This window comes from Loxodonta africana, chromosome 19, assembly GCF_030014295.1.
Source record: "Loxodonta africana isolate mLoxAfr1 chromosome 19, mLoxAfr1.hap2, whole genome shotgun sequence".
Lineage (NCBI taxonomy): Eukaryota > Metazoa > Chordata > Mammalia > Proboscidea > Elephantidae > Loxodonta > Loxodonta africana.
Genome location: NC_087360.1, coordinates 27,665,328 through 27,692,625, shown reverse-complemented (window position 1 = coordinate 27,692,625; position 27,298 = coordinate 27,665,328). Strand labels below are relative to the sequence as shown.

Sequence of the window (27,298 nt, the reverse complement as noted above, 5' to 3'; positions counted from 1 at the left end):
ATGGGCAAATTTATAGAAAGTAAATTAGAGGTTATCAGGGATGGGAAAGAGGGAGAAAAAGGGAGTCATTGTTTGGGGGCAGTGAGTTTCTGTTAAGGTTTATGCAAAAATTTGGAAATGGATAGTGGTGATGGTTGCATAATATGATGAACAAAGTCACTGAATTGTACATGCAAAAAATGTTAAAATGGCAAATGTTTTGTAATATATGTACTTACCACAAGAAAAGCTTTTAATAAAATAATTTGAAAACCAACAACAGCAAACTAAGACCACTTCATAATCATCTCTGAACCCAGACAGAAACATGAGCATTGTCTAAACCACGAAAATGATCAAACATTCCCTATCCTGGCTAGTATAAAGGGCTATTGCTTCTTTACAGGTTCAGCCTTGTTTCATCCCTCCCATCTCCTAGATAAGATTTATTAAGAGACAGAATCATGTAATTATCCCCGCTTCTGACAGTATTCAATCCAGAGCAAAGCCCAACCTCCTTGAACTTTACCCCAAATTGCCTAAAAAAGACCAAATCCTATAATATGCTCTTGGTAACACCTCTCACTGAGATGCCCCTTAGGTTCCAGTGGTACACATTCTCCCTCACTGCAATGAGTCAGTCATTAAACCCACCTTTGTTCAACTTAGATGTATTTTTTTGGTAGGTTTTGGCTGAAGGGCATTGACATTGGCATAAGCAACACATACCGGATGGTGGTGCCATTCCCTGAGATGAGAAAATGGGGCATTATTGGGTCAACCAACTCTGTCTTCCCTGCCTATGTGGGAAATACTGCCTATTGTTCCAGGCAGAGGCTGGAAGGTTTACCACTACTCTCACAAGAGCTCTGAGGTTTTTATGGATACCCTACGTTGTTCCCTTTTAGGTATTAACTTCATTTATATTACAACATAGAAGAATCAGTAGCTGAAACTTAAAGAGGGAATACTGTGTCCTAGTCAGTGTTCTAAAGGTTCTAGATGTTTTTGGGTTGGTTTTCAGATGTTTTCATTCATTTACCCTTCATACCAACCCTGTGAGGACAGGTACTATTATTATCCTGGTTTTACCACTGAAGAAACTGAGGTAAAGAGCTTACATAACTTGAGGCGTGAGGATTGATCAAAAGACCTCTTACATGCCAGGCCATATTCTAGGTCCGCCAAGGCCATCATCCTCAAAGACCAGTTAGGATGCCGGAAGGCAGCCATCTTGTTTGTAGTCCACAAGACTGCAACTCCCCGCAACCCTTGCGGCACCGGCTCTCCACACACAACAAATCCCGGCGTGCCTCTGGGCAGCCCCGGGTGGAGGGTTCTAGAAGGCGTGACGTGGGGTCCGGAGCGGGCTCTGAGGCGAACGCTTCTCGGCAGTCGCTGTGGCCGCAGCCGCCGGGCCTGGGGACGCGGGTGGCTGGGGCCGCGGGCGCAGCCTCCTCATCTCGCCGGCTATGGCCGCGCTAGGCCGGCCCTTCTGCGGGCTACCCCTGAGCGGCACCTCGGACTTCCTGCAGCCGCCGCCGGCCGTCCCCGGCCGGGCCTTCCCGCCGGGGGCGGACGGCGCCGAGCTGGCCCCGCGGCCGGGGCCCCGCGCTGCCCCGAGCAGTCCCGGCGGGAGCGCGGCGCGCGGACGGTGAGGAGCCCGGCGGTCCGGGGCGGGAGGGAGGGCCAGGCGCCCCTCACGGCGGGCGCGGGCTCCGCGCTCAGGCTCGTTAATCTTCCGGGGAGGCGTCTCAGCCTCAGTTTACAGCGGAGGAGACTGAGCATCAGAGCCGTTAACTGTAAGACGCCTGAGGTCTTCTAGCCCAGGATTCCAGGGTTCAAAGCTCGCCCAGGTCGGGCCGGCGGAACCGGTATTGGAAGCCGGGCGGACTGGAGCTTCGAGGCCCCCTCGGCGCGTCCGCTGATGATTAACAACTCACAGTGCTTCTCAGACACTGTGTCCTCATGCGCAAAGTGGGAAAAGGAAATCTGCGCTTTTAGTGCGATCATGGAAATAAAGTGCTTAGCACAGTGCCTGCACGAGTATGTTTTCCCTGCCGTGGTCCCGCCAAATTTCTCACGACTTTAGCAAAATGAGTTTAGAATTCAGTCTGGGGACCACCAGATTGGCCTTGTGACCTGTATACAGCCTACTCAGCAAGGAAAGAAAGGGACAGTTGGTAGGTGTGGGGTGGGCAAGTGATGGAGCAGAGAGAGCGGATGCTGAAAGCATAACATTCAAATACATTTCTCAGTTCACTGAATTTTTTTGTTTGTTTCAACAGTGCTTCAGTTTACTGTAAAAAGAAACACAAACGAGAGGAGGAGGATGATGAGTAAGTTTCAGGCGCCATTTATTCACTTTATGGTCACTTAGTTTAACGTTTAACCTTTTTTGTATATCTTAAACTGTTTTAAGTGAAAAAGGAACACATTAGGTGTGTCTGCAAGGAGACACATGAAACTGGTAGCATTGGTTGCCTTTTGGAGAAGGGAACTGAGTGGTTGGCAGACAGAAGTTGGAGGAAAACTTCATGTTATAACCTGTTTTAAGAATTGGAAGTTTGCAAAAGGATACATATTGAAAGGCCTTACAGTCCAGACTCCCAGTTCTCTTCCCCACAGGCACCATCTGTTACTGTATTCCTATTTGTTCTTTAGAAGATAGTCTAAAAGCTTGAAGTTTTAATTATATAAACCAAAAATAAAAACTTACAGTGACCTTAGGAGACAGAGTAGAACTGCCCCATAGGGTTTCCAAGGGTGTGAATCTTTATGGAAGCAGACTGCCACATCCTTCTCTGCGGAGAGGCTGGGGGGTTCAAACTGCCAACCCCTCACTTAACCACTGGGCCACCAGGGATGCTTATAATTTTATAGGCCTTTGTTTTTACCTTTATAGGAAGATATTGTTCACGTTGTGCAACACATCGTTCTTGTCATGTTACTACCCTATAGCTTGTTATATATTAGCACATGGAGTTCCACACAACTTCTTTTTCAGTAGTTGAATGGAATTCTCTCGTACGGCTGCTGCTGTTGTTGGGTGCCATTGAGTCAGTTTCGACTCATAGCAACCTCATGTGACAGAGTAGAACTGCTCCATAGGGTTTTCATGGCTCTGATCTTTATATGGGGAGATTGCCAGGTCTTCCTCAGAACTGCTGGGTGGGTTCTAAGCACCAATCTTTAGGTTAGCAGCCGAGCACCACCAGGGCACCTTAGGGTGAGGTATAGATAATTTCCTAGTTTTGTACTGAGAGATTCTAAGTTACTTCTAATCTTTCTGTTGTTACTAACAAAGCTACTGTGAGTATTCCTTTAAAATTGTATATTTGCAAGTTGGTTGTTGGATTACCACATAGTCGCTGGGTCTGTTAAAGATATACCAGTTTATGCTCTTGTTAAGAGTGGGAATACCTGTTTCCCTATTCACCAGAACTGTAATTTTACATTTTTTGATCATTGCTTAACTGATGGGGGAAAAATTGTATCTCATAGACAGGCAGACTAATAGAAAAATGGGTAAAAACTTCCCACAGAGGAAACACGAATGAGGAACTGGCAAATGAAAAGGTGTTAACCCCATCAGTCTTTAGGGAAATGGATATTAAAACCACAGTGAGATTCCACTCTACCATCAGATGTTAGAGAGAATGTGGGGCAACAGGGATTCTCATCCACTATGAATGGGAGTGTAAATTGGAACAAGCATTTTGGAAAACAGTTTGGCATTATCTGATAAAGTTGAAGACACAAATATCCTTTCACCCAACAATTCTCCTTCCGGGGTATGTATATCCAGACCCTTAGCTCCTCGCCATCCAGTTGATTCTGACTCATAGTGACCCTGTAGGACAGAGTAGCACGACCCCATAGAGTTTCCAAGGAGAACCTGGTGGATTTGAACTGCCTACCTTTTGGTTAGCAGCCATAGCACTTAACCACTACACCACCAGGGTTCCCATGTATAACTAGAGAAGTTCATATGCACACCAGGTACAAGAAAGTTCATACTGTCTTGTTCGTGATAGTTTAAAACTGGAAACAACCCAAATGTCTCTTGACAGTAAAATAAATTATAAAGTCATTCAGTGGAGTCCTGTACACCTGCACGTATCAACGTGGCTAATACGAGCAAAAGAAATGTCACAATGTATACAGAAAAATTCCTAAAATATCAGATTCAAAATCGGGGAAAACTGAATCATTTAGGGATGTATACCTACATAACATGATAACGTGTTTTTTTTTAAAAGGAAGTAATTACCATAAAAGACAGTGTTTACCTTTAGGAGATATCATTTGTGGATGCTGGCAGTGTTCTATATCTTGGATGATATTTTCATGGATGTTTTATAACTATTTGTCATATTGTATGTTTGATTCACTTTTGTGTGTGTGGGATTTTACTGTTTAAAAGGTTAAAGAAATTGGATAACTTAATTTGTATTTTGCGAATTTTTAGTGTTGTTGAACATCTTCATTTAAACCATTCATGTTTAATTTTGTTTGAATTGTTCGTGTTTCTGCAAATATCTTGTTGACTTAATGGTCTTTTTTCGCATTGATTTCCAAGAAATCTTTTTTTTTAATAGTTTACCTTAAATTTTTTTTTATTGTGCTTTAAGTGAAAGTATACTGATCAAGTTAGTCTCTCACATAAAAACTTATATACACCTTGCTACATACTCCCAATTACCCTCACCCTTATGAGACCATCTGCTCTCTCCCTCCACTCTCTTTTTGTGTCCATTTTGCCAGCTTCAACCCCCTCTACCTTCTCATCTTCCCTCCAGGCTGGAGATGCCAACATAGTCTCAAGTGTCCACCTGATCCCAGTAGCTCATTCCACACCAGCATCCCCGTCCAACCCATTGTCCAGTCCAATTCATGTCTGAAGAGTTGGGTTTGAGAATGGTTCCTGTCTTGGGCCAACAGAAGGTCTGGGGGCCATGACCACCAGCGTCCTTCTAGTCTCAGTCAGACCATTAAGTCTGGTCTTTTTATGAGAATTTGGGATCTGCATCCCACTGTTCTGCTCCCTCAGGGGTTCTCTGTTGTGTTCCTTGTCAGGGCAGACATCGATTGTAGCTGGGCACCATCTAGTTCTTCTGGTCTCAGGATGATGTAGTCTCTGGTTCATGTGGCCCTTTCTGTCTCTTGGGCTCATAACTGCCCTGTGTCCTTGGTGGTCTTCATTCTCCTTTGATCCAGGTGGGTTGAGACTCATTGATGCATCTTAGATGGCCACTTGCTAGCCTTTAAGACCCCAGATGCCACTCTTCGAAGTGGGATGCAGAACGTTTTTTTAATAGATTTTATTATGCCAGTTGACTTAGATGTCCCCTGAAACCATGGTCCCCAAACCCCTGCCCCTGCTACACTGGCCTGGGAAGCATTCAGTTTATTCAGGAAGCTTCTTTGCTTTTGGTTTACTACAGTTGTGTTGACCCAAGAAGTCTTTATTAAGGAAATCAGCAATTTATTATGTGTGTAACAAGTGTTTTCCCCAAATTTAAACATTTGTCTTTTAACTAAGTTTAAAACATGACTAAAAAGGTAACTGCCTTCCACTTACATGTGGAAAGATTGAAGCCCTGGGAGGAGGGACTAGACAATTGGAGGTCTAATCCCAGAATTGTGCTGCCCAGCCTCCACTTCCGCGGCTCTTCTCAGTACCTAGAAGTCTTTATATCACATTTTTGTTGTGATTTAATTATCATTGAGCTCTAATTATTGGCAAAGTGAACTGCCAGACAAAATGTTGTTGTTGAATGCCGTCGAGTCGATTCCAACTCACAGTGACCCTATAGCTTATCCGAATCATGTTCTTGGAGGTCAAAGGTCAGAACTCAGCTTTTACACTCAGTTGTATTTAATAGTTGAATTGTGCTAGGAAATTACCTGTCACCTCTAGATTTATTCTGTCCTTTCTTAGCTGGGTTCTTATACGTATGTCTTTATTTTTTTCTGCTTTTTAAAACTTTATTCTTTAAAAATATTTGATGTATATATACATATATATAGCTAGACATTTTTAATACTTTTTTATGAGTTAAAATTTACTGTAAACCAAACATGTAATAGTTGATTACACTCAAAAATCTAGATTCCAGAGAGCATTACTACTTCTCAGATTTAATATCACCAGAGAATTTAATGTTGATTTTCCCAGTCTTGACATGGAATAGGGATTTCCCTGTGTAAAATATATGCTGCTTCCTTTGACGCTCAGTTTAGAGAATCAGAAGCTGTGATAGCCATTAATGAATTTTGGTTACAGAGCTATGTTATGATTTTGACATTGCACTTATTGATGCCAAGACAATAAAGGACTTCTAGTCTAAATACTCAAGTAGAATGAGGACGGTTACCTATTTTAACTTGCTTCTGATAGCTTTCAGTTAAACATGGGTATGTTGTGGTGCTTGCAAATACTAGTTTATGGAAAAAGCTTGAACAATTGAACGTCCCTTAGGAATCGGGGGTTTAATGAAAATGGCATAGAGGTAGAATTCAGCAGCTCTGCATTCTGGTCCCAAACATCACTCACTACCTTGCTGTGAGATTTTGGAGGGGCACTTTAGCTTTCCTAGGCCCTAGTTTCCAAATCTGCAAAACAAAGGAATGGGATTCAATGAACTCTAAGGTCTTTGAACTATGAATTTGTCTAGGAAGTGAAAATAGTGTATTGCAAAGTGGGAGAAAAGTGGACCCCATAATTGGTGGTGGGCTGATAGAGCCGTATGACAGCCTTTGACATTTTGGAGGGGAACAAAAAATCAGTAGTATCAAATGCACCTATATACTTGGAACAGACCTGATGAGGCGTACATTTGTTGCCCTGAAGGACTAGGATGGCTGCCATACTGCTTCCACGTATGACCAATTCGATGGAGCCAGCAGTATGACAAAATATGGCTGGTGCTGACTTGCTGCTTTGTGATATTTGGTTCTTTTCCTTCCTGTGGGACCATTTCAGAGCAAATTAGTAGGAATGACTAAGTTCTCTCAGTGAACACGCCTAATCCGAAAAGGCAAACTCTAACAGGTGCAGCCTAATTCGGCAAAGAGCTGTAGAAGAAAACATCTCAGGAGGCCGTGAGGGTGACCGAAAAAAATGAGTGGTTTTTCATCTTGTAATGACACACTGTCAAAAAAATCTGTTTTTTCACAGAAGAAAACATTCTTTGATGGTTATGAGGGTGGGGATGGAGGGAGAGGGGTATTCACTAACTAGATAGTAGACAAGAATTATCTGTGGTGAAGGGAAGAACAACACACAATTCAGGCGAAGTCTGCACAACTGGACTAAACCAAAAGCCAAGAAGTTTCCTGAATATAGCCAAGCACTTCAAGGGACAGAGTAGCAGGGGCAGGGGTCTGGGGACCATGGTTTCAGGGGACATCTCGATCAGTTGGCGTGACAAAGTTAATTAAGGAAATGTTTTGCATCCTACTTTGATGAGTAGCATCTGGGGTCTTAAAAGCCATCAAGTGGCCATCTAAGATGCATCAATTGATTTAACCCACCTGGAGCAAAGGAGAATGAAGAACACCAAAGACACAAGGAAAATGTTAGCCCAAAAAACAAAAAGAAACTGCATCAGCCTGAGACCAGAAGAACTAGATAGTGCCAGGCTACCACCAGTGATTGTCCTGACAGGGAACAGGACAGAGAATCCTTGATGGAGCAGGAAAAAAGTGGGGTGCAGAACTCATTCATGTAAAAACACCAGACTTAATGGTCCAACTGAAACCTGAGAAACCCCAGAAGACATGGCCCCCAGACCGTTAACCCAGAACTAAAACCATTCCAGAAGCCAGCTCTTCAGGCAAAGATTAGACTGGTCTGTAAGACGTAAAATGATGCTCATGAAGAGTGTTCAAGTAGATACACGAGACTAAATTGGCAGCTCCTGTCCATAGGTGAGATGAGAAGGCAGGAAGACACAGGAGCTGATTGAATGGGCATGGGAAATCTGGGGTGCAGAGGAGGAGTGTGCGGACATACAGGGACAGCAACTAGGGTCACACAACGTGTGTACAAACTTCTATATGAGAGACTAACTTGAGCTGTAAACTTTCATTTGAAGTACAATTTAAAAAAAAATCTAGAGTTTTTTTGCATATAAGAATTTTAAAGATGGGGTGATAGACATTTCGTTTGTTTTCTAGCTAATTTTTTAAAAGTTGGGTTTTTCATTGAAATTTTTTTCTTCAGATGTCCAGTGAGAAAGAAAAGGCTGACTGAAGGAGCGCTCTGTCCTGGCCCTAATGACTGGATTCTTTGTACACGTCAGGAAGTAGAGGGTCATGGAGTAAATCCATGTACTAGTGACCTTTCTGTATCTGGTATGTTAGATGTGACCTGTGAAGAAATGGATCAGACAACCACAGAACCACAGTGTGAAGTTGCCCGAAGGAGGCTTCAAGAAATTGAGGACAGGTAAATGGGCAGCATACATAGCTGGCTCACTGCTATACAAATCAGGGAACTCATAGTGTACACTTTACATACTAATGTGAGCTGTTCTCATAGACTAGAACTAAGCATTTTCATGTACTACCTCTGAATCTTAGTTTTTGATTTATGACTTAGTTTTCTGGGATACCTTTCAAACTTGATTGTACTTTTTGTAAAACTTTTTTTGTTAAATTGAAATTTTTGACAGCTCTTTTGTACATGTTTTTATTACCCAAGGCTTTATGTTGAACTTTTTGCTATAGCACCTGTAGCTTTTATACTTTTTTATTTTTTTTAATTTTCCCAATTGCTAGAATAATATATAACAGCTTGGCTAAATAATTCTTTCTCTGCTTCTTCCACTCTCTTAATTTACATAGGATAATAGATGAAGATGAAGAAGTTGAAGCCGACAGAAATATTAACCATCTCCCCAGTCTTGTCCTTTCTGATACCATGAAAACAGGTTTGAAGAGGGAATTTGATGAAGTCTTTACAAAGAAAATGATTGAGTCCATGTAAGTTTTGGAACTTGATTTCCATTTAATTAGATCTTTAAGGGAAAGCCCAGTGTCTGTAGACAGTGCGTGTCCTATCCTAGTTATCTCTTTCTGATCACCAGGCAAGTGAAAGCACAGTAGATTCTGTATTTAGCTTGTTGGCCTCTTAGAAAGAGGCCTTTTCTTAGTTTATTGGGGTGAATAAATGTTTTGCAAGCAGGAGTTTGAAGTACGCACACGTGGCTTCCTTGCCTACTTACCTCTTTGTTGAAGCCCTGAAATGCACTATAGCTGCACTACAGTCTAATACTTGGGAATGGGGGACTAGCAAGAGAGAATCCATTTGCTTATATTTGCATGCTGGCTATAGAAACCACATTTTGAAACTACTAGTTTACTTGGCTCTCTTAGTTATCCAGGAACACCATTGAGACCTAGCAAACAAAAACAGAAGTCTGTAGCAGTCAAAATAATTACCACAGAGGTCACAAACCAGAGCTCATATTCTTGCCTCATATCATAGCTCGTAAGCGCCTTTAGCAGAACCATCTTGCTTTTGTCACCACTACTCTTTTTTTTTTTTACTCGTCAGTTTGTTGTACTGTGGTGGCTTACGTGTTGCTGTCAGGCTGGGAACTATGCCACTGGTATTTCAGATACCAGCGGGGCCACCCATGGTGGACAGGTTTCAATGGGGTTTCCAGGCTAAGACATACTAGGAGGAAGGACCTGGCAGTGTACTTCTGAAAAAATTGGCCAGTGAAAACCTTATGAATAGCAGCAGAACATGGTCTGATACAGGGCTGGAAGATGAGCCCCTCATGTTGGAAGGCACTCAAAATACAACTGGGGAAGAGCTGTCTCCCTAGAGTAGAGTTGATTTTAATAATGTGGAGGGAGTCAAGCATTCAGAACCTTTATTTGCTGATGTAGCATGACTCAAAATAAGGAGAAACAGCTGCAAACAGCCATTAATAATCAGAACGTGGACTGTACAAAGTATGAATCTAGGAAAATAGGAAGTTGTCAAAAATGAAATGGGATGCATAAAGATCAGTATCGTAGACATTAGTGAGATGAAATGGACTGGCATTGGCCATTTTGAATCAGACAATCATAGGGCCTATTATGCTGGGACAGATTGAAGAGGAGTGACGTCACATTCATCATCAAGAAGAACATTTCAAGATATATCTTGTAAGACAGTGCTGTCAGTGATAGGATAATATCCATAAGCCTACAAGGAAGACCAACTCTTAAAACTACTGAAATTTACACACTAACCAGTAAGGCCAAAAATGAAGAAAATGAAGATTTTTAGCAACTTCTGCAGTCTGAAACTGATCAAAAATGAAGTTAAGATGCATTGATAATTACTGGCGATGAGAATGCAAAAGTTAGAAATAAAGAAGGATCAGTAGTTGGAAAATAATAGCTTTGGTGATAGAAACGATGCTGGAGATTGCATGTTAGAATTTTGCAAGACCAACGACTCCTTCATTGTGAATACTTTTTTTTTTTTATCACTTTTTTTTTTAATAATTGTTGTGTTTTAAGTGAAAGTTTACAAATCAAGTAAGTCTCTCACATATAAACTTATATACACCTTACTGCATACTCCCATTTACTCTCCCCCTAATGAGTCAGCCCGCTCCCTCTTTCCAGTCTCTCCTTTCGTGACCGTTCTGCAAGCTTCTAACCCTCTCTAACCTCCCATCTCCCTTCCAGACAGGAGTTGCCAACACAGTCTCAAGTGTCCACCTGATAAAAGTAGCTCACTCCTCATCGGCATCTCTCTCCAACCCATTTTCCAGTCCATTCCATGTGTGATGAGTTGTCTTCAGGAATGGCTCCTGTCCTAGGCCAACAGAAGGTTTGGGGACCATGACCGCCGGGATTCTTCTAGTCTCAGTCAGACCATTAAGTCTGGTCTTTTTATGAGAATTTGGGGTCTGCATCCCGTTGTTCTCCTGCTCCCTCAGGGGCTCTCTGTTGTGCTCCCTGTCAGGGCAGTCATCGTTGTGGCGGGGCACCGTCTAGTTCTTCTGGTCTCAGGATGATGTAAGCCTCTAGTTTATGTGGTCTTTTCTGTCTCTCGGGCTCATAATTATCTTGTGACCTTGGTGTTCTTCATTCTCCTTTGATCCAGGAGGGTCGAGACCAATTGATGCATCTTAGATGGCCGCTTGTTAGCATTTAAGACCCCAGACACCACGCTTCAAAGTAGGATGCAGAATGTTTTCTTAATAGAATTTATTTTGTCAATTGACTTAGATGTCCCCTGATGCCATAGTCCCCAAACCCCTGCCCTTGCTCCGCTGACTTTCAAAGCATTCAGTTTATCCCAGAAACTTCTTTGCTTTTGGTCCAGTCCAGTTGAGCTGACCTTCCCTGTATTGAGTATTGTCCTTCCCTTCACCTAAAGTAGTTCTTACCTACTACCTAATCAGTAAATAACCCTCTCCCACCCTCCCTCCCTCCCCCTTCTCGTAACCACAAAAGAATATGTTCTTCTCAGTTTATACTGTTTCTCAGGAACTTTTGTAATAGTGGTCTTATACGACATTTGTCCTTTTGCATCTGACTAATTTAACTCAGCGTAATGCCTTCCAGATTCCTCCATGTTATGAAATGTTTCACAGATTCGTAACTGTCCTTTATCGATGCATAGTATTCCATTGTGTGAATGTACCATAATTTATCCATCTGTTGATAGACGCCTTGGTGAATACCTTTTTTTAACAACATAAACGGTGACTGTACATATGGACCTTACCTGATGGAATACACAGGAATCAAATCAACTACATCTGTGTAAAAAGACAATAGAGAAGCTCAGTATTATCAGTCAGAACAAGGTCAGGGGCTGACTGGAACAGACCATCGATTGCTAATATAGAAGTTTTAAGTCGAAGCTGAAGAAAATCAGAGCAAGTTCACAAGAGCCAAAATACAACCTTGAGTATATCCCATGTGAATTTAGAGACCATCTTAAGAATAGATTTGATGCATTGAACACTGATGACCAAAGATCAGATGAGTTGTGGAATGACAGGAAGGATATCATACACGAAGAAAGCAAAAGGTCCTTAAAAAGACAAGAAAGAAAAGACCAAAATGGGTGTCAGAAGAGACTTTGAAAATTGCTCTTGAATGTAGAGTAGTTAAAGCAAATGGAAGAAATGAATGAAGTAAAAGAGCCAAACAGAAGATTTTAAAGGGTAGCTCAAAAAGACAAAGTATTATAATGAAATATTTAAAAACCTGGAGATAGAAAACCAAAAGGGAAGAACACACTCGGCATTTCTCAAGCTGAAAGAACTGAAGAAAAAATTCGGTCCTCGAGTTGCAGCGTTGAAGGATCCTGTGGGGAAAATACCAAATGACACAGGAACCATCAAAAGAAAATGGAGGGAATGCATGGAAATCACTGTACCAAAAACAATTGTTGACTTTTAACCATTTCAGGAGGTAATATATGATCAGGAATCGGTGGTAGTGAAGAAAGAAGTACAAGCTAAACTGAAGACGTTGGCAAAAAAACAAGACTTGTAGACTTTGACAGAATACCAGTTGAGATGTCAGCAAACCAGTGCAGCACTGGAGGTGCTCACTTGTCTATGCCAAGAAATTTGGAGGACAGCTACCTGGCCAACCGATCTGTATTTGTGCCAAACCTAGATTTTTGAGTGGAATGTAGAAATTATCAAACAGTATTATTAATATCACATACAAGTAAAATTTTGCTGAAAATCATTCAAAAGCCTCTTCAGTAGTACATTGACCGGGAACTGCCAGAAATTCACTCCAGATTCAGAAGAGGATGTAGAGCAAGGGTTATCATTGCTGATGTCATATGAATCTTGGCTGAAAGCAGAGAATACCAGGAGGATGTTTATCTGTGTTTTACTGCTATGCAAAGGCATTCGACTGTGTGGATCATAACAAATTATGGATAACATTGCAAAGAATGGAAATTCCAGAACACTTCATCATGCTCAGGAAGAACCTGTACATGGCCCAAGAGGCAGTCATTAGAACAGAACAAGGGGATACTGTGTGGTTTAAAGTTAGGAAAAATGCGTCGGGGTTGTATCCTTTCACTGTGCTTATTCAATTTGTATGCTGAGCAAATCCGAGAAGCTGGACTATATGAAGAACACGGCATCGGGATTGGAGGAAGACTCACTAACAACCTGCAATACATAGGTGACACAGCCTTACTTCCTGAAAGCGAAGAGGACTTGAAGCACTTACTGATGAAGATCAAAGACTATAGCCTTCAGTATGGATTACACCTCAATATAAAGAAAACAAAAATCCTCACAACTGGACGAGTAAGTAACATCATGATAAATGGAGAAAATAATTAAAGTTGTCGAGGATTTCATTTTACTTGGGTCCACAGTCAGCGTCCATGGAAACAGCAGTTAGGAAATCAAATGCTCTATTGCATTGGGCAAATGTGCTGCAAAAGACCTCTTTAAAGTGTTAAAAAACAAAGATATCACTTTGAAGACTAAGGCGTCCCTGACCAAAGCTATAGTATTTTCAGTCGCCTCATATGCGTGCAAAAGCTGGGCAGTGAGTAAGGAAGACTGAAGAAGAATTGATGCCTTTGAATTATGATGCTGGCAAAGAACATCGATAATACCATGGACTGCTGGAAGAATAAACAAATCTGTCTTGGAACCAGTAGAGCAGAATACTCCTTAGAAGCAACACTTAGTCTTAAATACTCTGAACACATTATCAGCAAGGACCAGTCCCTGGAGGACGTTATGCTTGGTAAAGTAGAGGGTCATCAAAAAAGAGGAAGACCCTCCACAAGATGGATCGACACAGTGGCTGCAACATTGGGCTGTGGCATAATAACATTTATGAGGATGTTGTATGTAGGGTTGCTGTGAGTCAGAACTGAAACGGCACCTAACGACAACAACATCTTGCTATTAATTTAGATACAATGAGCTTGTTTACCTGGTTTCCTAGATCAACAGAGTAGAAACAGAAACAGCAAGTTGGCGCAGAAGAAACAGTAGCAAGTAGTGACAGTTAACAGTGTGAGAGGACGAGAGAGGAAACTAGAAGCAAACATAGGCACCTGAAAAGCAGAGCAGCCTGGGGCCCATTAGATAAGGACAGAGGACTAGCTCTGTAATCCTGGTAGTCCTTGAGCCTACAGAGCCCACATTGTCATAATCCTCTGTGTGTGAAATAATATGCAAGTCATAAAATTCCATTTAGGCATTTCTTGTTGTTAGGTGCCATTGAGTCAGTTCTCATAGCAACCCCATGTGACAGAGTAAACTGTCCCATGGGGTTTCTGTACACATCTTTCTTCTGCAGAGCCGTTGGTTGGGTTTGAACCTCCAGCTTTCCAGTTAGCATCGGACCGCTTAATCATTGTGCCACCAGAGCTCCTCCTTGGGCGTTTAGGCCTAGAAAACACTTGGTGTAGACTTGGTGCTCAGTGAAGGTGGGTTTCACAGTGATGCCAGACTGATGAAACGTTATTGCCTTCGGGCACAGTGGAAGTGGTTGTGCGTGGAGGTTCAGTTGCTGCTTGATGTTAGCTCACAGAGATTCTTGCATTAGTGCCCTGGCTTGAGCTTATGATTAACTACCTAGTCCTGAGAGTGGGTAAATGCTTTAGCAAAGAGTAAGCAGGTCACATTGCCCTGCAGCCTAGTACATAGCATTTTCTGATCTTGGTAGTTTTCCAGAAGCCAGCCTTTGGGAGTGTTAGTCCTTGTTTGTGTTTTATTTTAACTTCTTACCTTTGGATCCCCAAAACCATCACTGCCAGGGAAGGAACATAATCATTTTGGCTTAACTGAAAAGTATTATACTTTAATAGCTATATCGAGCAAAAGGTGACTGAAACTGAAATACTGTGTTTGTCCAGTGTTTCATTTTCTTTTAGAATGATTTAAAGCAAGATAGCAGCCTGACCAAGATAGCAGCGCATGTCTGCTAATGTTGCCCACAATTTTTTTTTTAATTTGTAATGTTAAAATAAATCTAAGGCCTTTATTTTACACATTGGTTATTTATATTTCTTTTAATCAAAACATCAGGAAAGCCAGTTGGTTTAGTTACAGATTACATGCAGAACTGTGAAATTTTATATATTTGAGTGGTTTTTCTAAAGATCCATTTGAATTGTCATAAATGTCAAGTTTTGATGCCATCACTTTTTTCCCTTAAGGTGTTAGGTAGCAGGCATTAGCTGTTCAGCTCATATCTCTTATTTCCGTGTCCTAAATTTTTTAACAAAAATCTATATGTCTTAGGAGCCGTCCTTCCATGGAGCTTGTGCTGTGGAAACCTCTCCCCGAACTCCTCTCGGATAAGCCAAAGCCGTCAACTAATGCTAAGAACTACCCAGGAGAGAGCCAAACTAAGCATGCAGCTGCTGGCACTGCCTTCCCTCAGAGAACTGAGCTGTTCTTGGAACCACGGCAAACAGGGGTGCCTCTTTACGATAGTTTGGAGACAGCTGCTTGCACAGAAGAAGAGATGGAACTCTAGAAACCGTTTTCTACACTAACATTGTCAAATTTTAGAAGGTTCCTGTGTTCAGCCGTGAGCCTGCTTGCATAGCATAGGGACTTGAAGGTTTTATGAAACGGGTGTAATAATATCTCCACCTGTGATTTGGGGTGGGAGTCTCATTTTGGGTAGCCATTTATTGAATTCAGTTTTTTGCCAAGGAAGCTTTTCTCAAGGGAAAAGCCATTTCCTAGGGGCTTATTAAATGTCACAGCCTCTATACAGGTAAGTATAGAAACTATATGAGTAAGGGTGACTTCTGTCACCCGTTATATTGTCTAAACTATTCAGACACTTGGAGACTATTCTCCTTGTGATGAAAAAGTTGAATTAAGAATATACCTATTAGAACTGACAATTGAGTCATAGTCTGGACAGCTCTGTTTACAGTGGGTGACTTTATGTAATTGGTGAGAAGGAGGGAAGAAAGCAGTAGTGTAAGCCTATTGTTAAGAAATTGGATGGGGACCCTGAAACTTGTATATTAGTTGTCAGGTCAGTATAGCTGTATTGATTAAATAGCCAGTAGTAGTGTTGTGTGGTTCACCTCTTCACCTCTGGAAATGCATTGAAAACACAAAGAAAAGGTTTTTCCTTCAGAGCTTATTTGCCTTGTGCTACTGTTGCTCCTTGGTTTCCCCTGCATAATTGATAAGCCTGGTTATTCAGCAGTGTTTACAACTTAATTAACTTTGAATGATAGTTAAGATTGTGAGGTAACCCATGTACAAACGGGCTATGGGAGAAGCATCCCTTAGTTAATCCTGAGGAAATGCTGTGGCAGAGTAACCTGGCCTGGATGCCTTATGGAGTCAAAGAAAGAAGTTGTACCTGTTTTAGCAAATTGAGCTTGTTTGTTTTGTCTTAATTTAGAAAACAATGAATAATTGCGGACATACGGGCAAGTGACATTGAGGTTTACTGAAATAGCCAATTTGCCTGGTGCTTAAAACTGTTGTGCAGTAAGGCTAAAAGTAGAAAATAGTTAACTAGCAGGGAACCCTCACTTCTTGAATACCTAAACCAGGCTCAAGGTGTCATTTGGGGATAACTAGGATTGAAGTTTTTAATTTCTCAGGAAGAGCTCTTCTATGTGGCAAAGGACTCAGTGCAAAGTAAAATGACAATGTCTTTACTGCTACCAATATCTATTAGGACTTTTAAATGAGTATAACACTGACCCTTTCATCACACAACAGGAGACCACTGCAGTTCTTTTTGTTTTATTTTCTGGGTTTTTTTCCTCCTTTGTAGGAATCAGATATCTTATGTAGAAAAAAAAAGGAGAGGTGAATTTTTAGAAACCAGCTCCCAGGCATCTTTGAAACCCATCCTGAAATCCCTTCACTTCTTACAGATGGCATAGGAGTCACAAGTCTGTTAATTGGACTTGTTTCTTCTGTTGGCCTGTTCCTGCTTTCTCTATTTCTGTCTGTATAGTCAGGAAAAGATTTAATGTTTAATATTTAAACAAAATATTTAATGTCTACACGGTAAAATTACATAAACTTCAAACCAGTATTGAAACCAGTTGGAAACCAGCTAATAGTTTCTTAATCTCAGACTTAGAGATGAATGTAAACTATATTCTGTTGAACTGTATTCTGTTGAAATGTGCACGTGTTTGATTCATGCCATTTGAAAAACTTCTGCCTTGTGGTCATTGTTTAATGGGACCAACTTTGTAAAGTGTGTAGCCTTAAAGAAGTCTCCATGCTAAGAAGTTTATTCTAGTACAGCTCAAAAACATGAAGCAACTGTCCAGAGTGAGGACTTTGTCCCAGTGTTAGGGTGGAAGGTGAGATGATAGCTTTCCAAAGAAGGGCCCAAAACACAACTGTGATTGTCTTCTGTAGGAATTGTTGGGCAGGCCTGATCAAAGGTCTGTATGATTGAGAATGGAAAGGAGGAAAGAAGGGTCCAAAACAAGGCTCTGACACTACTGGTAGGAAAGAATGAAGAATCTGTTAATTACAGTCCAAACAGAACTTGTTTCAGGAGTCAAGTTATCTGATAAGATATTTATTTCTGCAGGAAAATGAATGTTTAATGCTCCTTTTTGAATTTTATCTTCTTGTATATGTTTGTACAAAGATTGTTTTCTTCATCTTGTGGTGCTTACTCCTCTGAGCCATCTCCATAGTCCCGATGCCTCTGCTTTGTTTTTCTTTTGGAATGTAGGGGTTTTGCTTTTGCCCTAAGATTTTCTTCCCAGGTCCCTTTCATTTTATACAACTTTTTGCAGCATGGATCAAACATTGGCCTACTGTGCTAATGTATGAAGAGAAAAAATATCTAAAGCAGGTGAGCTTTAATGAACAAATGTATATTTTCTCTAAGTTTGAGTAGGATGTGTGTGTGTGTGTGTGGTTTTTTAATTAATATGAGAAAGACTGGTTCTCACAAATGTTTAATAAGAAAACTGCTACTCGTTCTTGAAAAGGTACAAATGTAAAATTTAGAAAAATTCCTAGGGCGATGGCCAGAGCCCTGAGGAGAATGTTTACCAGCAAGTTTGTTATTTTGGATCTAGAACTTGGTTTTTTAATAGTGACAAGAATGGTGCAGTAATTAGGAAAGTTCTTGAAGATGCTGTCAATTTTAATTTAAACTGAGAATCTGGTGTTTCTGTATTTTATCGTTTTCAATAAAACTTAAGTGTTTTGGACTTTTTATTTGTGTTCCTATACTTTTAGTAAATAAAATCAGATATCTCTTTGTTTTCCTTTAAATTATACTTAAAGCAGCATTCGTATCTAATGGACTTACTTAAATCTGTTCAGAAGGGATGATTATATTAGGTTAAAGGTAATTTCGTAAATTTGGTATTTCCAGAAGAGGCAGACTGTTTTGCCATTCTAAAAGCCACAGGATGCTTTCCACTCAGAGCAAGTCACTGCTGTTGATTTGTCACTATTCAAATGGTGGTGGTAACTGCACCTGCAAAAATGATCCAGCTGTGGAGTTGGAAGTGGCATACGGAGTTCACAGAGCGGGCCTTGGAACCTTTAAACCTAGGAATGGGGAAGTTACATGGTGTTTCCTGATAGTTCTCAAGAGTCGACAGGTCAGTGGGTGGCAGTATTGCCTGCATGTCTATAACCATGTTTTTGATAAACGTGGATCCCTGATTTGTTGAGCAGGCGGTGTTAAGTTTGGGTTGCAGTTACAGAAAATAACAGATACTGTTTTTTTAACCAGAATTTAAAAATCACAACTGTTAGCCTCATCTAATTTTTTTTTTTTTTAATTTAGAAATTAAAGGCTAACTAGAGAGTGACATTTAGTATTATATTGCAGTTCACCGGTTCCAGTGCCCTGTTTGACCAGTTGGTTTTACAAAATCTTTGTGTCAATACCTAAGGGGTTGGTCATTCGGATTTCACTGGAATAACTGACCAATAAAGTGTTGTGCAGGCAGAGTGTATCAGTACAGTTCAAATCTTCTAGCCTCATTAATTTCTTGGTTCTTCAGAACACAGTGGCATTTTAAGAGATCAACTAGGTACAGTTAGAATACAGTGTTTATAGACTACAGCTCCAACAAGACAATGTCTTTCAACAGTTGATTAGTGGGTAAACTACTGTTCTGTCTCTTAACGAACCTTAGAAGTCACAGATAAAGGTTTGATTCTTAGAAGACTAAAGTTTAACTAATACCTTAAAATATTCCTGGAGTAGGCAATATTACCTTCTGCCCATAGGTCTGTTACTACTTTGTTTCTGCTCCAGTAGCTAGTCTAGTAGAAAAGCAAGGAGGCAGACAGGTGCTGCAAGGCCCAGGGAAATAGTGTGCAGGCATATTGGTACCTCAATCTTTTATCTCAATTATGGGATATAAATACACATTTAATGAAAATCTTGCCTTGGTTTTGGGGGAAGGGTTTTGACTTTTAGTTCTAACCATTCGGTTTGGTGTTTCAATATGAAAATGTCCTTGAATACCAGGTGTTTTCTCAGGGCTGAGTATAGTGCTTAATTTTCACCCATCTGTACAGGAAATGAAAACCTTGATCATGTACACTGGTTATGTATGTCCTGTGTGTTATTTCTGTTAGTACAGCTGCCTCTTTTCACGGGATGTCACCGAATGTAAATTACTTGAGCCTCAGTCCCCAGATGTTTGTGCTGTTATAACTCAGAAATGATACCCACTGCCATTGATTCCGACTCGTAGCAGCCCTATAAAAAAAAAACAAACTCATTGCCGTCAAGTCGATTCCGACTCATAGCAACCCTATAGGACAGAGTAGAACTGCCCCATAGAGTTTCCAAGGAGCGCCTGGCAGATTTAACTGCTGACCTTTAGGTTAGCAGCCATAGCACATACTATGCCACCAGGATTTCCAAAAATTGCCTGAAAGGGTTTCTATGGCTGTTCAGGAACACACTGCCACATTTTTCTCCCCTGGAGCAGCTGGTGTGTTTCAACCACTGACCCTTTGGTTAGTAGCCCAACACTTTAACCACTGTGCCACCAGAGCTCCTGCTGTGCTGCTATGATGGAGCCTAAAATGCATGCTCGGCTGCTGAGGCTACTAACCAAAAGTTTGGTTTGAATCCACCAGCTGCTCAGTGAGAGATGTAGCAGTCTGCTTCCATAAAGATCTACAGCCTTGGAAACCTTATGGGGCAGTTCTATTCTGTCCTTTAGGATTGCTGTGAGCTGGAATTGGCCACAGTGGGTTGGTTTTTTTTTTTTTTAATACAAAACCCAAATAGATTCTCAGCTCTTAAATTTTCAGTTACAGAAAATCAGGTGAGATAATAAGGTTCTCAGTCATGGAGCCAGCTGAAGGCAGTTCTTCCATTTACAATACAGAAACTCGGCACCTACACAGACTTGTCTTGGCCAGCACTGAGGTTGGGCTTCAGCTTCAACAACCGGATCTGAAGTCTTTCCTGCATTCAGGTTTGCTTGTGGACGCTGGCTCCCAGTCGCCATACCACGCTTTCCCTTGTACTTGGCCGAAGCTATAGAATGCTTTGTCTTGCTGCATAGCATGCTTTGCATCCTGCCTCTTTTCATGTATTTTTAATTCACATTGACCTCCCTGAGGTAGTTTTAATAAATGGAAAAATGCCATTTTGATGCTAAATTGACAAAGAATGATTACATCTGCTGCATAGGTGAGATAATTTCTGTAAGTGAGGAAAGTAGTCTCTTGTGAAAAGATGCACCCTGAAGGATGATGACTAAGATTAAATCCCTTCCAAAGTAGATAAGGTGGTAACAGCTAACTTTTGAGTACTTAGGATAGTACTTGGCACATAAACCAAGTGCTTATCATGCATCCCCAGCCTGCCTTCAGAGATACTATCAATCTCCTCTACAGGTGAGGAAATAAGGGATGTTTTGTGCTCAGGGTTACCTGGCTAGGCAGTGTAGAGTTGAACCCAGAGGGTTTGAATCTAGAAAATGCTTTTAATACCTACATAATGGCAAGAGAATCTTGGTATCCAATGGCATATCCTTCCTCTAACATTTTATAAGATACCAAATCAGTAGTAGTTAAGGGTTCCAGCTCTGGATCAAGCAGACTCAGGTTTGCATCCTACTTCTGTCACTTACTGTGATTTTGGTCAGTGTTTTTTTTTGTGGCTGAACAAACTCTCAGAAACACAGTAGCTGCTTAAAGAGTAGATGTATCACTTATCACAGCCAGGAATTGAAACAGGCACTAATTAAGGGGGAAAGCCTTATTCACTTTTAATAAGTGGAATGTTCACTAAAATTGAATAAATGATTACCACAGCAAAGAAGTGAAACTTGTAGAGAAAAGAACACAGACTTTCTGCCCAAGAAGGGATTAAAAGAACAAAGACACTGCATTGCACTTTTTAATTGCACAGGTAGTTTTAAATAAATGGAGAAAGCACCTTCCAAAAGCTACAGTAGCAGGGAAAGATTCCATCAAGCATTTACATAGTAAATTTCTAGAATTTCACAAAAAGATTCTTGATCTTTACTTGGACTGTACATGAGGGAAAAGTCACCCCCTCAGGTAGGTGTTCTCTGCTTGCAGAAGCAAACTAAAGGACCTAAAATTGGAGGCAAGCCTGGGATGCTGAGAAGAGGAAGAAGAAATGATGAAGGGTCATTCATAAATTCCATGTCTACTTTAAGACACTTGTCTGGTGACCCTTATTGTCTCCCTAATGTCTGCATGGTTCATCTTGTTAAATGTTTTGGGGCAAACTACTGCCCTTAAGATAAAGGTACAAGGGCAAAAGCTGTAGTTCTTAATTACTGTAATGTATCTGAGTACCTTGGACTGCTGGATGTCAAAAGACAATACTTGGGGTGATCTACAAGTTTTGAACAAATACTTTAGAGGAATTCTCTAGGACTGTACCCCCTCTACTTTGGCTTTTTGAGCACAAACAGGCTTCTCTGTTATCCTCCAGGCAGTGATGTTAATACGCAAGGGAAAGGGCAACAGTGTTGGATCACTGCTTAGACACTAATTAGCTGGGGAAAGAGTTCACTGGCAAAGGTGTCCTCCCAAGAATGGTCTATATCAAGTGGAGAGGACATGTCACTGAAGGGGGAAGGGGAGCCCTCATATCCACAGTCACTATAAGCATCCAGCAGGCAAGAAGATGACTTCAGGCAGTGGCTGGATGAAAGTAGATTTGAGATACCCAGCTCTGGAATGAAGTCATTTTCCACAAGTTCTTCCTTCACCGAGATGGTAAATTCAGGGTGATCCTTCTCTGAGGGGCTGAGAGGTGCTTCCTCGATTTTGATTACCACATTAGCTTCGCTCTCTGTTTCAGAGGGCATCTCTAAGACTAGGGGCTTGGTATATACGTGGTCAAAACGAATTAGTTCATTAATGGCTTCCAGCTTGGCTGGTGACGTCCCCAGTGATGGAGAAGGGGAGGCTGGTAAGGAACTGGGTCCTTCTGGGTGGCCCTCTGGGAGCTCCTCCAGGCTGGTAGACTCTGGGGAGAGATACCTGAAGAACATGACTGGATCCACGTTATCCAGAAGGCCCAAGAGGATATCAGACTGCAAGAAGCAAAAATTAAATTGAGTCCAGTTATCAGAATGCACTTGAGAATCTAGCTAGAACACTTAGTATGAGGTTTCCTAATGTAAATTAATCACTATGCTATACGATGACCTCAGGACCCACCAGGCCCATTTATCCATGCCTCACCTAGAAATAGGAAGGTAGCTGATGTTACCTTTAACTCCACCAAAACTATCTTCCCCTGCCCTCACCTATCTGGTTAGGGATCTCAGGCATCAAACAAGTGGCTTTAACTAGTTACACAGCTCTTTACTAACTCAGAATGATCCCTACCTCAGTGTCTGAAGAGTCAACACCGTCAGAATCCATGGGGAGATGTTCTGGAGGGGTGACATCTGGGCCTGCACCTGCTGCAGAGGTGCACGTAGTCTGAGTGCTGCGGACTCAGCAGACCCGGCCACTGGCCTCGCTCCATTCCCCTGGGAAAAAAGACGGGAATGAATAAACAGCTTGAACAGCCAGAGTCCCTAAGGAAATGCTAGCCAGGCAACTATGATTTCTCAACTTTCAAGAAGGCTAGAAAATGATTCGTCACCAATTCTTTAAAGCTGACAATCTTTCCCTTACTTTGTTTGCATTTTCCTGAGTCCTCCTCAAGAAAGGCTAAGAAAATGCAAGACTATAACTTTCCACTGTGACTTTCTGTGCAATGAAAGATTTTTTCTATCCACTGCAAAGATGCAAAAATTCAGGCCACACTGATATTCTTAATAAAGTTCTGCAGCAAATTTCAGCCTAGAATATTTTAGCTTTTTTTTTTTTTCTTTTACGTTCTTCCTGAACATTGCCTTCACAGAGTAGGATTGCTGTATTGTCAACCTTAGACTTTTCACTCAAGGGCTGTCATCGAATTTGCCATCATCTATAAAACTAAAACCCATACATACATCATGCTTATCAGAGAGGTATCACAACAAGTCCTTTCCCTACTCATTCATATTTATCAAAGAACTACTCTAGTTTTAGTAGCACTCAATGTCTGATTTGACACTCTTATTCTGGTTCTCCTTAATGTCTCCATGGTTCATCTTGTTGGCTGTCCATACTTGTTAGTACTTGTTCTTAGAAAGCCATGTAATTTAACTCTTAGGACTTATTACCAGGTCATGCCCCTTTAGAACCAGTTCTCACTTAAGGCACAAAATAAAGGAGATGAGTTACCTTGGTCTCCACCTCCTCTTCAGTAACCAGGGCATCCATCCCCAAGCGCTGTCTTAACTCCTGGTTCTCAACTATAAGGCCATGAGTTTTCTCTCGCAAAAGCTGATTTTCTAACAGAAGTTTTTGGTTCTGGAAGAAAGTTCAGAAGAGGCTATTAATGCATCTAATTTTTTCACTTAAGGATTCACCTGACAAAGTTTACTACAAATGGTTCTCTTTCCTTCTTGAACTTTTGGAAAACTGTATGCTTATATAGTTAGTTATTCATGGTAGATTACTAGAAGGGCAGGCCATGATTATGAAAAATAAACTATTTAAGAAGTACCATTTCACAGGGGTCGAGAATAACACAATACCTGCAGCTACTAATAGAAACCTCAGTAAAGGGTGATTTGTGGTTTAAAATGCAAATAAGCTAATTTATGATGTTAAAAAAAAAAAATCCTGTCTTTAACTGGGAGGTAATAATGGAAGTGGCAGTAGTGGAGTATAAAATTAAAATATGGAAAAAAACCAAAACCGACCAACCAACTAAACGAAAACTCTTGAAAGACTCATAAAAACCACCTAATAATTAGAATTTAAAAAATAGTATGACTGGGAGGTTATTGCTTACAAGGTAGAGTTTCTGTTTAGACTGATGAATAACAAACATCTGGAAGTGGCTAGCGAGGAAGGTCGTGCAACATGGTGCATGTAATTAATGTCACTGAATTTTATGGTTAAAAATGGTCAAGGTGGCAATTGTTACATATAGTTTACCACAACAGAATTTTTTTTTAAGTTAGAATATTTCTTATGTGTTCAGGAGATGTAACTGACAACAACTGAAGATTAGGTAACAGGTAGGCCCTGGAAGGGGAAGGGAATGTTTAGCAGACTTCGGCCAAGCCAGGAAGGGTCTCAAATTCAAGCAGTGATTTCCTATCTGCCTCTACTAATTTTTTAGAGCTAACTCACTAAACATTCTTGAATTCACAACCTTTGAGAAAGATCCAGCACCAAAGGCCAAAGGGTCTGTCATAAAGCTCTCTGCTCTCAAGTTTGACCACTTCAATAATTACCTATCTAGCCTAACTCAGATACTTAATGATAATTTAACTTGTAATTACATACACACACACAACAAAAACCAAATCCACTGTCAGAGTCAATCCAACTCACACTCAATTATATTCTCAAGAGGGTGAAGCAACATGGGCTAGACAGCAAACAGAACATTCCTCAAGGAAGGACTTACAATGGATACAAGGTAAGAGTTGGGCCTTAAAGCATTTTTACCTCTTCTTCCAAATCTACTACTTGTTGTTCCAGCTCACTCATTCGTGCTTTCTTTCGGTCTCTGGCAGTCTGAGCTGCTACTCTGTTTTTCAGTTTCCTGAGAACAGAAGGAGCATACACTTCGAGTCACCTCAAACTTTATATCTTTATTTGAAAATTTAGCCAGCTGGTGCTTTCATTTTAATTTAGGGTTTAAATCAGACTAATGGTAAAATACATTTCAAGCTCCTCCCCTCAACAAAACAAAAAATACGTAGCTTTCTGTCCATCTGGCTTGAAGATGTGCCGTATTCTCCCCGTATTGAGTCATCCACTTGTCTCATCCCAGCCTCGGCACATGGGCTGGAACCCGGGGCTATTCCTCTTGCATCATACCAAACTTTCCTCCTCCCCCTCCTTCGCGCCCGCTGCATCCTGACTCCCAATTTTCCTAAACCACATCCAACCTGGACTGATTAAATCTAGTACAGCCGCAACTGCGCTAAGATATAACCCCCTCCCTTCCCAAATCCCATTTGGATAAGGAAGGGGCTGATCCTTTTTGCCCTAGTGCCGAGGATCCTAGGTGAGACACCCTGATGGCTGGACCTGGGTCTGCTGGGGGAGACCTTAATAAACCACAAACGGCAGAAGTGCTACGGCTGCTAACCAAAGGGTCAGCAGTTCAAATCCGCCAGGCGCTCCTTGGAAACTCTACGAGGCAGTTCTACTCTGCCCTATAGGGTCGCTATGAGTCGGAATCGACTCGAGGGTACTGGGTTTTTGGAAGGACTAGGTAAGGAGCCCTGGGTGCAATGGTCAAGTCCTCGGCTGCTAACCGAAAGGTTCTAACCCACCCAACGGCACCGCGGGAGAAACACCTGGCGATCTATCCTCACAAAGATTACAGCTTTATACTCTGTCACAGGGGGTCGCTATGGGTTGAAAATCGACTCCACGGCAGCTAACAACAATATTAGGCATACTACATGCATAGCCCACTCAATCTCCCCATCCACCGCTGGAAGGAGATCCCACTTTAAGGACAATGAGCTTGACTGGTCAAAACGCCTTACAGAGCTCACAGCCCTTTCAACAGCTCTGTCATTTCAACTCCACGCCCGTCCAGAAAAATTGGTAAACAGAGAAGAGGCTCATCGACTCCCTGTTACAGTCAAAACGCCCAAGTTGAGACAGGCTGAGCGACCGGTCTGCGGTCACACTGTAAGAGGCCTAGAACCCAGGTGCCCGCATCCCCGGCTCTGGACATCTCTAAGGAAAAAGAAAAGAACTGGCCTCCACCCCGCGCGGCGGATCCGGCCAGCCCACGGCCCCTGCCCCGCCCCGCGCCGCGCCACGCTGGCACCGACCTTGCCAGGTCGCCAGCACCAGAGGGATCAGAACCCAGCCCCCGGGCCGGCCTCGGGCCCCGCGCCCTCTGGGTCCCCGCGCCGACCGCGGCCCGCGCCGCCTGCACCCACCTCCGCAGCGCCTTCTCCTCGGGGCTCAGGTGCGTGAGGCGCTGTCGCTTGCGCGCCTGGGGCGGCCCCCCGGCCGCCACCTCCGGGCTGGCGCCTTGTTGACCCGGAACCATGAGCGGCAGGGCCCGGCCGACCGGGGCTCCGGCGGCGGCAGGGACAGGGGCGGACTTGCTGGACAGAAGCAGCATCTTGGGGGCCCCGGTGGCCGGGCTCGGCGCAGCTGCCACCACCACCATTACCGGGAAGCGTCTGGCGAGTGCGCGCCGCCGCCGCCCAGTGGGCCGCCCTAGCCGCGCCCAGCCTTTCTACCGTCGTGGCCCTCCGCGATTGGCCAGCTTCGCGTGACGCACGGCCAATCTTGGCGCCCATTGGCCGGGCAGGGCGGGCAGGGGCGGGGCCGGGGCGGCCCTCGTAGCAGCCGTTGTCCCTCGCAGCGGGTCAGGCGCCTTTGCGGCGGGGAGTCCGACGGGGCCGGTTCGGAGGCTTGGGGCGTAGAGGCTTGGGGGGAGCCCCAGGCCGGCCGGGAGCGGCCGGAGTGACCCTGGGCTCGCGCGGGAAGGACCCAGACGAGCCCGAGTTTCCGTAACAGACGGACCTTGCTCTCAGGCTGACGCGTTTTTACTCGGAATGCCGGCCAAGTCCCAAACCGACAGCTCTCCAGGCTGACGAATTTTTACCGAGGCTAACAGAGTTTTACTTTAGCCTGACAAAATTTTATTTCGTGCACCACTTGGGGCCCCGAGCGCAGCGGAAACTCAAAAGAGCTCGAACCGGGTCTTGGGCTAGGAACAAGACTGGAGAGAAATTCCTCGAAATAAAAGAGTAGGAAATGAGATCGCACATTTTAAA

The 27,298-nt window shown here is 42.5% G+C and overlaps 2 protein-coding genes across 2 annotated transcripts; one reads left to right on the top strand and one right to left on the bottom strand.

Annotated features, from left to right (window-relative positions):
* Positions 1-1,401: 1,401 nt before the first annotated feature.
* CCDC117 (coiled-coil domain containing 117) lies at positions 1,402-24,176 on the top strand. The gene is made up of 5 exons (XM_003419088.4): positions 1,402-1,633; positions 2,268-2,318; positions 8,210-8,434; positions 8,833-8,970; positions 15,249-24,176. The coding sequence occupies exons 1-5, from the start codon at positions 1,452-1,454 to the stop codon at positions 15,484-15,486; spliced, it is 834 nt and encodes a 277-aa protein (XP_003419136.1). The 5' UTR covers positions 1,402-1,451; the 3' UTR covers positions 15,487-24,176.
* XBP1 (X-box binding protein 1) lies at positions 21,335-26,713 on the bottom strand. Its single transcript, XM_010598824.3, is given in 6 exon segments — positions 21,335-22,522; positions 22,821-22,928; positions 22,931-22,966; positions 23,709-23,837; positions 24,990-25,086; positions 26,450-26,713. Coding segments are annotated over 6 exon segments (1,164 nt in total). The 5' UTR covers positions 26,686-26,713; the 3' UTR covers positions 21,335-21,964.
* Between the last annotated feature and the right edge of the window lie 585 nt (positions 26,714-27,298).